The sequence below is a fragment of the Oxyura jamaicensis genome, chromosome 10 (assembly GCF_011077185.1).
Source record: "Oxyura jamaicensis isolate SHBP4307 breed ruddy duck chromosome 10, BPBGC_Ojam_1.0, whole genome shotgun sequence".
Lineage (NCBI taxonomy): Eukaryota > Metazoa > Chordata > Aves > Anseriformes > Anatidae > Oxyura > Oxyura jamaicensis.
The window spans coordinates 13178298-13196326 of record NC_048902.1 but is presented as its reverse complement, the minus strand read 5'-3'; the positions used below and the strand labels follow the sequence as shown (position 1 = coordinate 13196326).

General features: G+C 42.8%; 1 protein-coding gene across 5 annotated transcripts in view; it reads left to right on the top strand.

Annotated features, from left to right (window-relative positions):
- Positions 1–675: 675 nt before the first annotated feature.
- ARNT2 (aryl hydrocarbon receptor nuclear translocator 2) overlaps positions 676–18029 on the top strand; it is a 103585-nt gene continuing 86231 nt past the window's right edge. For 4 of the 5 annotated variants that reach the window (XM_035335625.1, XM_035335623.1, XM_035335624.1 and 1 more), the window contains exon 1: positions 676–922. In XM_035335625.1, coding sequence (XP_035191516.1) covers positions 892–922 — 31 coding nt within the window. In that variant the 5' untranslated portion in view covers positions 676–891. The remainder of the gene's footprint in view (positions 923–18029) is intronic. The other variant, XM_035335626.1, reaches the window with a different exon arrangement.

Below are 18029 nucleotides of genomic sequence, written 5' to 3'. Positions count from 1 at the left end.
GCTTGAATGTGAACAAAACGTAGGGCAAACCATTGATATTTAAAAGCATGTGACAACTACAATCCGTATACATCCCCTATGAGGAGCACAGAGTGGCCTGTCTGAATTCATGTTTGTTTTTGATCCATACTGAGGAACTCCAATAGTTACTACATTTTCATTAGTAATACAAGGAAAATCATAATAATAATAATGGACCCAGAGGTTTCTGCATAGAATGATCCATTTGAAGCCCCACCTTCGGCTCAGACACAGGCGAGGCACACCACCACACCTCAAAACCTCTGGGGCTCGCTTCACACCCAACCCACCCCAACACCACCCCCGTGCCCGGGGCTCCCCTTATCGCTGGGACCCCCCAGAAACAGCGCTGCCGAGCGGAGAAAGCCCCCACAGGCTGCCGGTGCCGGCGCCCGCTCAGCGGCGCCCACACGGCCGCGCCTCATCGCCCCCGCGCGGGCCTGGGCTCGAGACATCTCCCTCAGGGGGCTGCGCGCCGGGCGAGGAACCGCTGCCGGGGCCGCGGGTTCGAGTCCCGAGGGGGGCGTCTGGTCCCGGACCGGCGACGGGCGTTCGCCCGCCGCTCTTCGCGGGGGGCGGCGGCCGGGGGTCCCGCTCGGGCGCGGTCCCAGCGCACATGTGCGGCCGCCCGGCACATGCTCACTGAGCGCGGCGCATGAGCAGACGCGGCGCGGGGCCATCGGACATCTTGGGCCGCCCCGCACGGAGCGGGGAGCGCCGCCGCCGCCGGGTCCCCGGGGCGGGAGCAGCCCCGGCGCCCCCCTCGCCTCGCCTCGCCCCGGCTGCCTCTCCCTCCCCCGCCTCCCCCGGGCTGCTCAGAGCATCCCTCCTCCCCTCTATGCATTTATCTTAATCCTTCTCAGAGACAAGATGGCAACGCCGGCGGCTGTAAACCCTCCCGGTGAGTAGCTGCCGTTGCCCCCCTGCGCCGCAGGGTCTCCGTCTCGCCCCACGTTGGCCCCGCCGCACCACACGCCCCCGGCCCGCTGTAGGCACACACCGCCCCTGGGGACCGGGACGGGCACGGGGACAGTCCCGCGGCTCTCCCCGCTCCCCCGCGGCTCGGAGCGGGCTCGCCCCGGGACCGGCGGCGGCCGGCGGCAGCCGGGAGGAGCGGGCGGGCGGGCGGCCTCGCACTGAGCCCGGGGGAGACCTCGGGAGCCCGGAGGAGTTGTGCATAAGCACCCGGGGGCAGAGGGGAGCGGGGAGAGGCTGAGGGCCGGGGGCTGCTGTCGGTGTATGGTGCCCTACGCCCGGTCTTTGGTGCCCTGCCGCTGTCCCAGCCACGCTATCTGAAGGGAAAGCAGCATGTCAAAACCCAAGGAAAGCACCTCAAGGCCGGCAGGTCCTTTGGTGTGCTCCCGTTTCCCTGCCAAAAGATGCCATAAATCAATTTCCCATAATAACTTATTATGAGAAAGACCTCACTAAAGTTTTATCTTTAAATTCTTTGTGGAGGGAAGAGGTTCCCTGGGGTGATGTGTGTCTGTGAGGCACAACATCTGGTTCATTAACTGCGTGGTGGTGTAAAGTGGGCTTGTGTGAGGTGCCGTAGTACGTGTTTGGGTAAGGTACTTGGGTCAATGTGGTATTGTATCATCGAGTATCCAACATAAAACACAAATGGGACAGCGGATCTTGCGCTGGGCTCAATACTAATGGGGGACACTTTTACCAAAAGTGGATTCCGGTCCTACCTGTTTTAATACTGGGTTACGTTTTGTCACTTTTCGGTCAGTTTCAGTTCTGGCTGTTAAGGGCTTCCTGGAGGAAATGTCAACAATCGTTCAAATGTTCTTGTAGCTTTCACTCTGAAGGTAAAGGTTTTGGTGTACACAGTTGGTTTGTTTCAGTAAGTGTCAATAAAGTAAGCAGGAACAACAAACCTTTGCCAATCAGATTGAGTTTTCATTTCAGAATTCTATATATTAAATGAAAATCAATATTTAATGACAGATTATTAAATGAGTATTATGTAGCTTCCAGGCTACCATGTCATGCATGATAATGGAGAATTCCGGTGTGTGCACGTGTAGCTGGAATCAGTGAGTGGTTTTGCAGGCACAGGCGGATACAAACAGCTTTTTTGGGGGAGCAGTTTGGTTTACCCTCTTCCTATCTGCTCCTTCAAGGTACGCATAGAAGGAACAGCCCTGATTGCTTAGAGGTCTGTGCAGAAACTGCTGAGGATTTGTGGCAGCCTGGCAGCCCTTTGGCACCACCCTTTTCCACCTCAGTTTCTACCCACCTGCAGCTGGAGTCACCAAAGATGTGGTTGAAGGAGTTTGGGTACGCACGTGCTGCAGGGCAGCCTTGGAGCAGGGCTTCCTGGTCATTCCCCTGTGCCCCAGGTGTTGTGAACTCAGGGAGAGCAATGGGAAACTTACTGAATGCGAGCACCAAGCGTGCTGGCAGTGCAGTGATCCAGCACAACAAGGCTGGCTTGCTGTGCAGTCATCAAGTGCTCCTAAGCAAAGATTGCTGTCCTCCGGAAGGATGAGGAAGCGTGTTGGTTTCCTGGCACGAGCCTACACATGCATATGCGAAGCTGAGGTTGCAGAGCGTCTTCTCACTCCTCGTCTAGGCAGCGGGAGCAGATCTGGGCTGACAGACAATTAATGACCCTCCCACGTTATCTGTGCGCGAGCGTTGCTGTCAGACAAACGTAGCTGTGCATGGGCAAAGGCAAAACGAGGAGACTTTGAGCTGCGAAGAGATGAGAACAGTAGACTTCCCTCTGCAGTGCAGTGCTGCGTTTGCTCTACCACGGACAGCAGAAGATAGAGCTGTGTGCATGACATATCTAGACTTATATTTTTTAACATGATAATCTGTTGCTTTTGTTATTCTATTTTTAGATTAAGCACCAAGCAGTATAGAGAAGCAGAATCAAAAGCTTTACTGAGAGGATTTTAAGGCTGCTCTTTTCTTTTGGGGCCGGATCCTCAGTTGGAGTTGAATGAAAGTAGCCCTATTAGTATTGGTGAAGCTGTGCTGCCTTACGCCAGCTGACTTTCTGATCCACGATGTTAGGGGAGCACAATAGAGAGATTAACTTGTTAAGCATCTTTAATGATGATTAGAAATTACAATATGATTAAATTTTTATTAAGCAATTGTCTGGGGTTCTAATAACATTTGATAATTTAGGCAGGACATTAACCTACAGCTACCACAATACAAATACATGGGGCATTAGTCATATTCTAGGTAGTGGAATGGGGATTATCAGACACAGAAAAGCTGGGTATTCTGTAATTCTGGATGTGGAAATCTTTCCCTGTGGTATCTCCTGGTACAGAGCTGTGCACTGCTCTGTGATGTTATGTTCTCTCCCACGTTAGATGCAGATTTATCCATTTCCCTGCTCTTTTTGCAACAGGGTGGGAGCAGTTTGCAGCACGTCCATGTTAGGGTTCGCAGGAGCTGCATTGTCAGGACCAGATTGTGGCAGGGACACGGCCACCTCTGCGACAGGTCTTTGTGGTGAAGGTGCTCGTCCACTGCTGCAACGAGGCATCGCACTGGGAGCCGGGGGCTCTGCACAATAATCTCTTTTCTTGCTCTCCCTGCACGCTTAACCTTAGGAATAGGATCTGGTTAGAAGTACTTTGTTCGTTTGTCGTAATCTGGATGACTAACCAAAGTGTGAAACACAATACAAGTGTGTGGGAAGCTCATCTGCATTGGCACAAAGCATCAGAGTTAATTTATTTCCTCCTGAAATAAGATTGGCATATTAAATGGGTTTTAAGAACAAAAAAATTGTGGAGGTGTAACAAGCATTTCATAAATTACTGCTTGCAGCAAAGTAACTTAGTGCCACGTCTGTTTTAAATACATGTATTTTTGGAATGCAAACTTGTCCATAACTGTTACTACTTCAGGGTCAAATTTTGCTTAACTTGCGATGAAGTATGTGATGTGGTGGTTCTTGTAGTAGCCCAATTGGGAAGAAAACATGAAACTCTTGATGAAATCAACATTGTCTTTTCCTGAGACTTTATGTGGCCTTGGGTGACTAAGTTGGCTCAAGCTTACAGATGGTACCCGAGCAACAAATTTGTTGTGCTTAGGTGATGGGAGATGGTCTGGCTTTACCCCTTCAGCTCTTCCCCACAGGGAAGGGGCACCCTAGGTAGTACCCACAGGTACACTGCTGAATGCCACACGCTCATACGTTGGATCTGTAGAAACAGTGAGATTAAACACTCAGAGCTTATCTGGAGTTACACCAGAGGGCAGTTCCCTTAGGATGTTTTTGGCTATCTTTGAAGATTTTGTGAATCCTTAGGATCGTACTCTTATATTTAATTGAAAATACAAAACCAAGCAGTAGCTGAGTTGTTCACATAGTCACTAAAGTTCCTGTAATGATTTATTTTTCAGCAGAGAGCCCAAGGTCTGACAAGTAAGTACAGCAACCTGTCTGGCTCACAAGGGCATCTGCCAGAGCTGGGTTGAGATTGAGAGAGGTGCTGGGCAGTGGCAGAAGTATGCTGCTGGGGCTTAAAGCCTCCCTCTTACAACCACAGCAGCTAGCTGCGCGTCCTTCTAGTCTATGGTTAACGCAAGATTAAAAAGCAAACAAACAAAATGCCTGAGGTTGAACCTCAAGGAAGGACAATTAAATGAGCACTTTCTACTTGCAGTTTTTAACGAGTTAGCAGCACACGTCATGTTGTATGAACGTGTAACTCAGCCCTGTGTCTGGCTTCCTGTCTTAGCAAGTGCACGGGTTCTGGGAGCTGGTTGTGTCAGCGTCCATTCACTTCTCGTGGGAGTTCAAGGTGGAGATAAATCATTCTTCCGTTCCAGCTGGTCCTTCTGGGAATGAAGTGGGTTGTTACACTTCATACACTTCAGCCTTACATTGCACTCAGGCTGCTAAGACATTAGGCAATGTGGAAGAGGTTTATTGCCACCCCATTCCATGTTCCCACAAAGGAATTGGCTTTGACAGCCTGGCAATTCTTTTTCTTTTTATTTTTTTTAGCTTTGGTACAGCTTTAAAATTGATGATTAAAAAATCTAATTCAGTGTTTTAGATTTCAAAATTGTGTTTTCAATGCAGAGTCCCAAATTTGTTGTGTTTTATTGCTATGGTAGTAACAGCTTTGCCCTTCATTACAATATAGAGTATCCAGTAAACTCCAAAATGAATTTGACAGCATCCTGGGGAGTAAATGGAGTGTTCTACTGATGGGGATTATAATGGGCCCTAATGTTTCTGAGATAAAACATGTAGACTTGTTTCTAGGATAATGCTGAATCGAGTCTCAAAAACTGAACATTCATTAGCTAACAGGATCCTTAAACTATAGGTCTGTTCCTTCTTTTCATTTCTTTCTTGCTGCAGAATTTGTCCTTATTTCAGTCAAGCAGTGGTGTGAGGTGATAATGCCTACTGAACTGTTCTGTGATAATGTTTTGACCTTCAGGACTTTGTACAAAATAGTAACTTGCATTGATTTTGTTGTTGTTGTTGTTGTTATTTCTAATCTACAGGTATTCCAAAGCATTATATTTTAAAGTATCTCTTTTATCACTGAATATTTATTTAAAATTTGCATATGCAGTTTGTGGTTAGTTTCAAATATTTTTTCAAATAGAATAATGTTTCCACATGCCTCTTAATATGAATGCAAAACAAAACAGATATTGCTGATTGCTGTAATACCAGATGGTACTGCTGGTTTTTCTTTCCAGTAAGAAAAATTGCTGTGGAGATTAGGTAGGAAAGGAAAAAAAAAAAACGTTTCAAAACAATCAAGGCAAAATAACACCTTTGAGTTAGTGATTATTGCTATTAAGAGGACAGAAATGGGGCTGTCATTATGAAGATGAATTCAGAGATTGTGCTTAAATTGCTTGTGAAGATCAGATATGTGTGTAGTTTAAGGTAATTTTTTTAGACTTACTGCTTCATAACTGACAAGTAAGAATGGAAATGCGTTAATTCAGCGGTAACGGAAGAAAGTATAACGCTATTAACATTTCGTAATAGAAAGGGGAAAGAGGGGCCTTGAGTTTAGGACGTGGGGATGTAGATCTCGGTTCTTGTAGGTCTTCTGCAGATTTTCCAGTCTGTGTTGTGGCAGCATCCCTTCGGGTGGCCGGCAGCATTCAGAGATGGGTGAGGATGGGGCCGCTCTGCTCAGCTGCTCAGCCTGGCCAGCACCATGGAGGCATGGACACCAGCCCAAGCTAGGTTCTGCTGCTCGCTGAAGAGCAGCCTCAATAAAGGCCATTTAGAAAAGAAATCTGAAAATAGAGAGGTGCTCCTTCACACATTTGCTAAGATGGTTAGTGCAAGAAAACAGATGCGTTGGACCAAAGAGACTGAAATTTTGAAATTTCGGAGAACTTGGGTGGCCGCTCAGTATATAAACAATTGGTACTTGTTTATTCTTGCTGACAATGTTTCCTTTGTTCGAATGTAAAGCATTTCCTGCCGCCCCACGTGTAGCCTGCAATCTGTGTAACAAGGAAGAGAAAAATTGCGTAAGGCTGCTGCCCTACGTTTTAGCTTCTGGTTATAATCCAAAGTGGATGCACATTGTAACCAAAGAAAAAAAATGCTAAAAGTGAATCATTCATCTTCTATTGTAAAAGTAAACAAAAAACCAAAAAACTCACAGTATCAATTTAGATAACGGCTTATCCAAATTAATTTGAGTATGGAGGGAATACTTTTGGTTGATGAAATAAAAACAATAGCCCTATTTAGTCAGCACATGCTCTTGGAAGATCTTCAAACTGGTAGATCTGATGCTCTCATACCTGTCTTTGGTTTTCTTGCTTCTTCAGTCTTTGTTGTTTATATCAAGTTAGTAATGAAAAGGAATTGGTTGGAAAAATTCATGTGGACCAAATTCCCCCTTCTTGCCTACTTCTGAAGGAGTATTTTTGTCACAAAGTATTGCAGGATTTCAGCAAATACTGGCCTTTTAGATGAGTAAGTTGCGTGGTTTGGAACTTCGGTACCGAGCATAGAGCACCATGTTTTTCAGAAGAGATGACTGCGACTTTACCTTGAGTAGTCAGCATTTCAAATGGATTTATGTTGAAAAAGGCAACGTTAATAAACTATCTTCCATCTGTTTTGGGTTTATTGTTTGCGTGAATTAATGACCATGGTCATGCAATGGGTAATGAATTGGAAGCTGCTTTCAAGATAGATGTAATTTCCTTTTTTGTACCTGAAGCATGCTAGTCCTCCTTGGGCAACGCCATCTGCACTTGGAGAAAGAGAAATCCTTTCTTTTGGATGTTCTGCATTTTCACGTATGCTTCTAAATTTTCAGCTTCCTCCTTTCTTCTGTCAGCTTTTATTTCCATTCTGGCAATCTCCCACATTTCTATCCTCCAGTTTCGATTCGGCGTTCCACTTGTGTGCCCCTGCCTCTCTGATGACTCCTGTGACTGCCACAGTTTGACTGTGGTGCTGAGCTGTGCATTGGCTTCTCTGTTACTCTTGTCTAAATGGAAATGAATCCTGCATTGTACTGCTGCTTCTCTCAAGTCTTTCAACAGTTTATAAGTTGTCTCCATTCCGTTGATAGCAACTCCTTAAAGAAAAGTCCATCATCTTCTAAGTAGCAACTGTGCAGCCTTTTATGTAATGGAGCAGCTACTACAAGGTAAAATCAATTGGCTCAAATTAGGAGCATCTATTAGTTTACATCTTCTCTACATGTATATATGTTGCTGTTTTGTTCAAGGACAGCTCATAACATTAATTTTAAATGTTTAGATTTGGGCTGCTGCTGTTTTTCTCATCTAAATGCCAACTGCATGTGACAAATAGAATAATATAAAATAATTACATATTTTTTCTCCAATCAAGGAAAAGGGGTGTTGAATTGTTTAATTACTGGCTTTGCCAGCATACAGATGGAAAGGCTTTTCAGGTAAGTTGCTCATACAAAATGCCTGAAATGGGTAGTAATTAACAACGGGCTCTTCATTGGTATGTTAATTATGCTGCCATTTCTCCTGGTGCCTGTCCTTGTTTTAAATGTTCAGTTACACTGAACTGAAGCGTTCACTTCCTGGCAAACACAGAATGTATCAGAACAGTTTGACTCTCAGATATATGCAAATATTTTATGGGAAGAGGCATGCCAGTAAATCACTGAGCTGCAAAGAACAAAAACACTGCATATTTGTATTCCTCAGAGGTAAAAGCAAAATCTGTTTCGATGGAATACACAGGCCTGGTTTTGAAAAATGTTCTCCAGTACTTTCCCAGTAATAATCCAGAACACAATTTCATGCGGGTAAATAACCTGAGGGAGCGGTTGCTGCTGGCTCTCTCCATTAGGAAAGGTAGGTGGACCTCTGGGTGCTGTGACATGTTCTTGCAATGCATGTGTTTTTAAAACTGCATTGCCTATAATATCTGGATGGAAAATCAAGCTGAGCTGGAAATGCTTTTAAAATTTGAGGTAAAACAGGTTATTTCAAATGCAAAGAGAATTAAAATAACTTCTTGTGTATAGATCGTGTCAGTAGTTTCAAATCTTATTTAATTTACAGTTCAGTTCTTTCGATAATAGAGATTGTCCTGTTACTTGGCTGGTGCTTTGCCCAGCGCATCCCCGATCTCCGCATATTACCATGACAGGTAAAAGCAGACTGCATCCGGCATGAATCTTTAAGTTATTCATTGATGTCCTGAAGAGGGCCAGGGTGGTGGTTAGGTGGCTGACCAGCACGTCAGAATGAGAGCAGTGTTTGAACTTGCTGAGCCTCTGTCACGTGGAAAGTGGTTCGTCTTCCCAATGCCCCGTGACCCTTGTCATCACAGGGCAAGTCAGACACCCCTGAAATTAGGTGCTGGTTTTGTAACAGTAGCCGTAGGAAGAGGATTATAGTCATAAAATTAGCTATAAAATGGCACCAGCTACTGTGTGTCACTGCCCTCTGACTCATGTTTGAGCTGTTTATTGACCAAAAAAATGTAGTGCTGTTGGTACTGCAGAGCCAGTATGGCTCTGGAAGAGCTGGAGTTGCCTTGTTCCGCGTCCAGCAGACAAAGCTGCTAGCTCCGTTTGGAGTCCAGCTTCAGAGCCTGGAAGTAATGTCAGCTAGGTTTTGGGATGCTAAATTCCTGTGTTCGCAGCCGCTGAGAGGCAGCTCATTTAGCAGAGGCCTGCAGAGGCTGGCCCTATGACAGAGCTCAGAGAAACGGGTCGGTCTGACTGCCCCCACGAGTCCTGTTCATGTCACAGTATATGGGGACACCGATGGTTTCTGATGATTTATTTTTTTTAGGGCATCTTAAGAGATTGACTTTGTCTGCAAGTAGCTTTGTCACCTTGCTCTGCACTTTCTGTAATAAGAAGTGATGTGACCAGTGGAAAACAAGGCTGCATAATGAAAACTTCCCTTTATTGTTCGGGATTTTCAGCAGCCTTAGGAATACAATGGCAAATTATTGGAGGTATGTAAAGATTTTGGTGTTCCTGGGATAAATATTCTTTTACTAATTCATCTTGTTGATGTTTTCATGGAAAAAAGGGTGAAATTTAATTTGCTGGGTGATCAGGTTTGTGGGAGCAGCAATTGCATCTTGGCTGCATTGTATTTTTACTTACCAGTGAAGGTTTGAAGTACACACTTTCATTGTTGAAATTAAAGTAAATGAACCATCACTGAGAAAAACAAGGGAGCGTTTTCAAGCTCTTTTACGAAGACTGGAAAATAAGAATAGCTTCTGAATGTGTGGGCACGTTTAAAAGGTGGGCTGGAGTCCTAATAATTATTCTTCATCTCCTTTCTTGTAGAAATTTTAAAAGGCCAAATAAGTTTCCTCCAAAAAAATAGTTTTGGAGGGGTTCTCTGGTTGTAAGGCACAGTTTGGCTGGAAGTGGTCGGTCTCTGCCTGCCCCACAGGAGGATGGATGGCTCCCTTTTGCCCAGCTCCCTCCTGCCCGGCTCCTGGAGGTGCCTGGCCGTGGTGCTGAGTGGGCTGGAGGTGCTGTGCTCCCCCTCCACTACCCCACTGCCCCCGTGTAGGCTAAAGGCTCACGGGGCCGGTTTGGGTGACATCTTTCTCTGAGCTCCAACCATTTGCAGTTGGCATGTTGAGGGCATTTCTGTTCTTCTGGCTCTCTCATCATGGTGGTGGTTTCTAGCAAAGAGGACAGTGGACTGTGGGGCTAAGGGTGTTTTAAATAAACATTAATATCTTCCCCAAAAGTCACACGGTGAAGTCTGCAGAATCCAAATCTTACACTTGTACTCAGGTACTGAAAAATGTGGAAGGTCTCTACAGGTTCTCCGCCAGAAGCTGTCCACGCTACAAGTTAAGAAGAGAAATGTTCTCCTGTTACGCAGGTGAGGCTCAGCTGGATTCTCACTAACAACAAAACACAGCAGATCAGACTTGTGCGACGTGGAACCCCTATGCAATATTTTTTTGTCATGGACATTTTAGAATAAAGTATAACACTTCCATTATGGATACTTGTGGAATAAGATTGCAACAGAGAAGTTTCTTCCTTCTTTGTAGCTGATGGGCATTGTGAAGAACGTAGGTTTATGAGTCTTCTGTTCCTCTTGTAGGTTATTTAAGCTTGAGACTTGGTTCTTGAATCATAGCTGCTGTTAGTTTTATTTCTTCTAACAGAAATCAAGTGCTCCTCTACCTGGCGTAGTCTGTGAAATCTTCCTGATATAACAAATGAACCTGTGCTCTGTGAGATGTAGTAAATCAAATAAATTTTGATACTCTTCTGCTCAGCAGACAAGCTACCATCATAAGTTTCCAAAGTGTTTGCTGACTCAAGACTTTTTTTATTATTATTTTTTATTTTTAAATGGTGTCCTTCAGCTGCTATAGCCCTTTGGTTCTCAACAGTAAATAGAACGAAGGCTTAGGATTTCAACATTTTAGCAAAACCTGCCAATCTGAATTTCTTTTGCAGTATTCCTGTGGCCTAGAGATAGACATTCTTGCCACGCACGCATGCCTTAAGCATACCAGCTAGCTTTCTCTGGAGTTTTCCCTTTTGCTGCTTTTATTTCCCCCTTCAGGTGCCACATGTGTTTTAAAAAAGGAGACTGTGTAAATATCTAAGTAGTTTTTGAGGTGAGGCAGCTGTAGGAAGGTGCTGTAAAACAAAATCTTAATGCTGTGGTACAATAACCAAATTAAGGGATAGGTGGTTTTACTTGTTGGCATTTTGGTTGGATAGAATCAGTTGGAGATCTGTGGGTGGGTGGAAAGAACATTTACGTGAAGTTCATGCTGAATTATGTTTTGCTTGAGGAAAACTATTCATTATTCGCATAGCTGGCACTAGCTTTCTTATCCCTTCTCTAAAGAGCTGCCTGACTGCTTTGATGAAAAGGTTGAGATGTCATTAAGGAAGCGGCTCTGCCTCACCTACTGATGCTGTGCAAAACCTTTCCTGCCCTTGGTGTAACCGAGTAGGATGCAGGCAGAACCAGTCCTGGCTTTGCTCAAGGAGGGCTGTACATGTGGTGAAGTTTTTCGGGTGCGTGGGGTCATGGCTCCATCTCTTGGGATGGAGTGTGTGGCTATTTGTAATGCACCAGAGCTTGCTGCAGCTCCACCTGTACCCCCTTCTTGGGATTGGTTTTCCAAGATGATCTTCAAGACAACATGTTCTTTCATCATTGCTCAATTCAAAGCGACTGGTAATTATGAATAAGAGTTTTGGAGACCAATAAATTCTTGCTGTGCAGGAGAATTCTTGGCTGTTATAAGCTGCCTGCATTTTTCAGTTTTATGCTGGCTGGACCTCCTGACTGAGAAGTGATGGGGGAAAGAAGACAGACTTGTGGAACCGGCACTAGCCAGGGTTCAAACTTATTTCAGACTTCCTACTTAACCTCTGACAAGTCATGTAATATCCCCGTGCTAGGGTCACCAGTCATCTGATTTTTGTTTCAGTTCTCTTACCTCCACTTTGCCTGTCCTGCTTATAAGTCTGTGTATTCTGGGATGTTTTTTTATGTGCATTTCTGAAATTAGTTCAGTTACAAGGGGGTTATAAAATAATGTACCTGTAGGACAGTGTGGAGTGCCTGAATATCTTTATTTTTTTTCATTATTATGTAATTGATACTATTTTAATAACAGACCTGTATTATGTTGGTCTAGCAAAGAATATTTTTCTCTCATTGGGAAGAAGGAGAGATAAAAAGCAAAATACACATTTTCTTTTGCCTTGGAAACAACAAATATTATTTATTCTAGGTATATTAATAACCATTAATTTCTATTTTATTTATATGGTGGCTATGATGTTGGGATAACGTGTTTTCTTAGTGTCTTTGGAAAGTATACCCAGGAGCACAGATGGATAGCTATTTGATTGCTAAACTACCAATCATCGACCTGGCTATAAAATCCTAATATTTACAACTCATTCCTTGCTCTCTTGACTTATGGTCACTCAATCCGCCTTTGAAAACATGTTGGTTTGTTCTCAGCCAAGTACAGTTTGAATTAAGATTGAGAGCAAAGTATTGATTGCTTTGTACACACACACAAATTAAAAATCTATGAAAAATAGAGTGAATATTATGAGGAACTTTTCAAGTGTTACGTGTTTGAGAGCTGAATCCAAAAAGTAGGAAAATGCGTTATAGGGGGTATTTGGTTGGTATGTTAAACTCAAGCTGCTCTTTCGGAGAGACTTCATTTGAAGTACATACGTTTTCAAAAATCAAATCATGATTTGTCCTAATGTTGAAATGTAATGATAAGGCATTTGTGGTGGTTTTTATGGTTAATGCCTTGGGCATTGCCAGTTGGTTGCTTTGTTCTCTAGAGTTCCTGTAGTAGCTGGGACACAATTGCCATGTTTGGCATTCAGAGTAATTGTATATGTCCTTTGTGCTCATCTGTGCTGCTCTTCCATCAGCAAATATGAAAGTTAAAAACTGAATTTGATCAATATTTATAGACAAATACTCAGCTTGTTTTTTGACAAACATCCCATTTGTTTGTAGTGAGGTTTTTTCAGTGTCATTCTTTGCTCCCGTATTTGGTGTATCCACCGAACTGTCTGTATACTTTTGTGAACAAGAGGCTTGTAATGGATGTCAGTCAGATCATATTTAATGTGAACGTGAGGACGTGAACATCCAGCAAATTCTTGTATTTTGTAATTTTGAAAAAGCAGCAAGAGCATAGCTTTTTTCCTGCAGAACACTTCTTAAAAGCCCAGCAGAGCTTACTTGGAACCATAACTGTTTTTGTTTTAAAATTGGTAATTCTGACAAAAGCAAAGTATAAGATTAAGTATTGATTCAATAAATGTAGAGTAACACCAAGGAACCTTCTGCAGCAGAGCATAGCAGTATTTTGTATTTACTATATGCCTATCAAGATTTCCCTGACTCCATATAGTTGGGGTGTTCTCTTTGGGGCGTGTGTGGAAATTAAACACTCTAGAAAGTAAAGCAAAAAAAATGCAAACACAGCTACCGCTGAATTTCCAAAAGCCTGTGGGCTTGTATTATATTCTTATTTACAGACATGAAAGATGTAATGCTTGAAATTACCTAAAAGGCAGACTGTTCTAAACAGTGTAATTAATGATCCTAGGGCAGTGATGGGTAGAAAAATCATTACGACCTTTGTTTGTAGCCTTTTTGGAAGGCAGAAAAATTCAGCTTTTGGGGAAACTCTTCTTCAAAGACACAGCCAATTGCTAATATGAGTTGGTATGTCAGATCAGTGGGAGTTTCAGAAGTTGTTCCTAAGGCTGTCCTCTGCCGGAGGTTAAACTGAACACATCAAGAGCTGTGAAAGCTGCCAGCTGTAGGTTGGGGGGAGATTGGTGGATGCTTTTTAGGCATCTTTTTGAGGTCCAGTAAGACCTGAATCTGGATTTTCCCTGTCCACAAACCTTTTCCATGATCTAAAGGCTGGACTACAGAGCTTCATAAATTGGGCCTGGAGTTTAGAAAAAGAATGGTTTGAAATAAGGGATCACACAACCAGTCCATTCACTTGTGCATCTTGTTCAAACGGCATGAAATTTTTGATCCTTGTCTCTGTTATAGAAAAGTGAAGATAGCTGTTTTTTCCCATCTCTAGAAAGAAAAATTAAGAGATGTCAATCAGAAAATCTTTTACTTACTGGAATTTCAGTGAGGGATAAAATGAACTTGATATTTAATACTCAAGGTTCAGGCTGGGTTTTTAAAATGGAGCTAAGTGTGTTTTTTTTCCTCACCAATTTTTATGCAGAGAACATTGCTTAAGAAATTTTGAGGAAAAAGGAGAAATAGGAAACCATACTATTTTTAGAACATTTTTTGTGATGCATACTGATATTCTTTTTAGGCTATTTCACACAAATAGTGTTACTTGTAGTAATAAATAGGGATGTGGAAACACCTGAAAAGCCAATTAATTATTGTAACATCAAATAGGCATCATTTGCTTGTTGATCGAGCAGAACTGAAGTCATTAGTGCTATCAATAAAATATTGTTTAATGGAAACAATAGAATTGTGATTACCTAACAGTGCCCAAGGACACTGTAAATACACTGATAATTAAGTATTTGCTAACAGGAGTTGCTGTTCTGAATAGAATTTAGAATTAACATACTCTTCTGAGGCAAACTTAAAAAAATATTTGTAATAAATAATAAAGGCGTTTGAAGGATATGAATAAGTGATTTACAATGAGTAATTTAAATCGGAGTGGTCTAAATTTTGTATCTTTGTAGTTGGACTGTGTTGTTCCTGAGCTTTCTACACATGGTGGAACTGGATGTCCTTGTGTGTGGGTGCATCCCGAAGGCTCAGGTCTTTGACCCCAGCTCAGGACAGCTCGTGGTCCACTGCCACAGCAGCAGTGGTCAGTTTAGTCTTACATTCTTGGACAGACATTGCTTCCTCAAAGGTACCTCATTAAGATCTTTCATCATTTTCTTTAGCATCCTTTGATGACTTGGCTCAGTGAACTGACCACCAGTGGTGATTTCTCTGGGTGTTTGACCTGTGCTCTGCTGTAGTAGGCAGGTAAGGCACAAGACACCGCTTCTTGGTCTGGCTCTGCAGATCTGAAGTTTCAAATTTAGGATAAATAATGTAAATACAAGTACCTGTGAGCTTAGACCATGCTTACTGTGCCTGTCTACCTCAATGAAAGTGGATTAAAAGAATATTTATGTGAAACAGCTAAGAGGGGACCACACATGAATTCATTCACAAGAAAGTCTCTGCTCAATATTTAAGAAAAGTCTTGTTAAAGTTCTTCTAAGTCAAATAAAACATTATATGCATAAACACTGCCTTGCACGCTCATGAAATCTGAGAGCTGACTTACCATAGATGGCTTTACAGAAAGTACGGACAAGAATCTAGTGATGTTGATTCTCAAGTCGCATAATTTGACTTTAATGTGCATTTCTGGGTCGGGATGAAAAGTGAAATAGTCAAGAGAAGGCTTTGGATTCTAAGGAAAGCTAGGCTACCTTAGTCTGCATTTCATTAAGGTCAATCTTGTGGGCAGATTTATTACCCATTACCTTTATTTCATTGCATATTTACAGCCATTCGGTATGTTTTTATGAGATTGATAGGAGCTCGGAGCAGGCTTCCTCTGTGAAAGGAGAGCACTGTTGTATTGTTGATGTGAGCTCCAGGGAACCATGGTGAGGCTTTTCTTGCTTATATAATTATAATTATCTTAATGGTAATTTCAAAACAATTTCTGCAAATTGACATTTGAACTCAAATTGATTTTGTTCATGTACAACTACTGAACTTTGGCCAAAATCTAAACAAGCTTCTGTTGCTGGAAAAAAAAAAAGGCTAGACAGACAGCAAGAAGCCAGCCTTCTTGATAGAAGCGAGCTGTTGTTTCTATTCACTCATCTTCAGATTACTTATTTAAAAATGAAGTCTCAAATGATGGCATAGTAACTGCTCAATAGTTTATCTGCACACATTGCTATTATTTATTTCTCATAAAACAGTTACATAGGAATTTATTAAAGCACGTTAGCTTGTAAACATCTTTGGACAATTATCTTGCAGAACAGGAAAATGAAACAAGATGAAGAGTTTGAGGAAGCACAAATAGCAATGTCTATATAAAACATTATATCGGTCATCAAGAGTAAGGACGTGCTATGGCAAATGCTTAATTTGATTATTTATGAAATAATCTAGCAGTGGGAGTTGGCTAATTTCTTACCTCTGGAGAAGAAGCAAGCTTGAGAAACATGGTGTGCCCTGCTCATCATGTACAACCTGGCCGCCCTGTCCCAGACAAAAGGTTCATCCAGCTCAGCATGCCTTTTCCAGTGCTGGCCAAAGCAGATGCTTGAAGAAGTATAAAATCAGGGCAAGAATGTCTGGTGCTCCCCTGGGTACGTTCCCACCCCTCAGCCATGCGTGACTCAGAGCCTTCCTGAGCCAGGCAGGACATTTGTGTTGAATAGCTCTCAGCAGGTTTCCTTTCCACCGTTTTGGGCAGGCTCTAAAGCCTGTACAGCCTTCTAGCACCCGCAGCCTCCTGTTGCAGGGAGCTTGGAGCAGCCAGAGATGGTCATGGCTGGTTAAGATGGCATGGAAAGAAGGAAAAAATGGTGCCGAGAGATTAAAAAAAAATGAATTAAAAGGAACAATTTGTAGGACAGTTTAACTCAAATGGTTTCCCTTTGCACTTGATGCGTGGACAGGCTCGGGGTGGTTCCCAAGAGGGGACAGGCAGTGCAAGGAACCCCAATTCAGCCATTCTGTTTGAGGCACGTAGTCACACGGACATCCAGGAAGGGACAGCACGGTGCAGGTTAGATGAGAGTGTTTTGCCTTCTGTGTAGAAAGAATTCAAGTCTTAGTGCAGAGGCAGATGCAACAGAATTTAGACATAATTGGAATCCTGGTAGAGCTAATGGTGCAGTGATGTGTGTTGTTTGTTGGTGGTGGTTTTGTTTGTTTGGTTTTGTTATTTTAGCTTGTACTGGAACAAATTGAGAGCAACCCAGTTGGCTTTTTGCTTTCCTGCTGAGCCACAAAATGTCAGAGCCTTACCAAGCCCTTTTAACTAATAACGAGTGAGGATCTGCTGGTGCAGCTCCACATGCAGGTGTTTTGCCTAGGTCCGTGTTACCGTGCCTGGCTTCAGCATAGCTCTGGCTTGTCTTGCAGCTTCCACTTTCCCTGTTGGTGTTTACTGGTTGAAATACAGCAAGTGTTCTGTTTTAAGAAGGGAAAAAAAAAAAAATATCCTGTGCATGAATTTCTAATTGAATGCCAACCCAAACAAGCTAAATGAAACAGACTTGTTAAACGATGAGTTAACGGACTGAACGTGATCTGCCACTGAGAAACTTGAAGGAAATTCATTGCACATTATTATTTTTCATCTTGTTTGTTTGCCCAGGCTGGGCGTATGCTTCAGTTTTTGAGAGTTCATTAACGGGTTAGCTTTGGCCCATTTTGCATAACAGAATAGCCATAGATTGTATTTGCTCGTTCTGACACAGTAAATGAAAATATGGAAAATAACTTTGAATGTTACCTTCTGTTTCTTGCACACAACTTATAATTATGCAGTTATTTTTGGCAAATACAAAATGTCAGAGGAGGAGGGAGGATCACCGTTCATTTTAAATGGAAATGATGCATTGTGTGGGAAGCCTAATTTTTTTGTAATGCAGAATCGTTTAATTAGTACTTTTGCCACATGTCACTAATATCAACTGAAATAATATCAATAAAGCCAGAACAAATTAAGGCAGAAAAAATAAAGAATTATGTGTTACCAGTGTATGATCGTGTATGCACTGGCCTAAGACCAGACAGGGTCAGATTCAAACAGTATAAACCATCCTGGCTGCAGTTTTACCGTGACCCTTCATGTAGGCTAAGTTTCTGCATCTTTTGTTTTAATAAATGTTCCATCCACCCTGAAACAGCCTTTCGAAGCTGGATTTTCATCCTCTCCACAAACTGTCCTTTTACAGTGACTACCCTACTTCCCTGCTCGGTTTGCACCTACA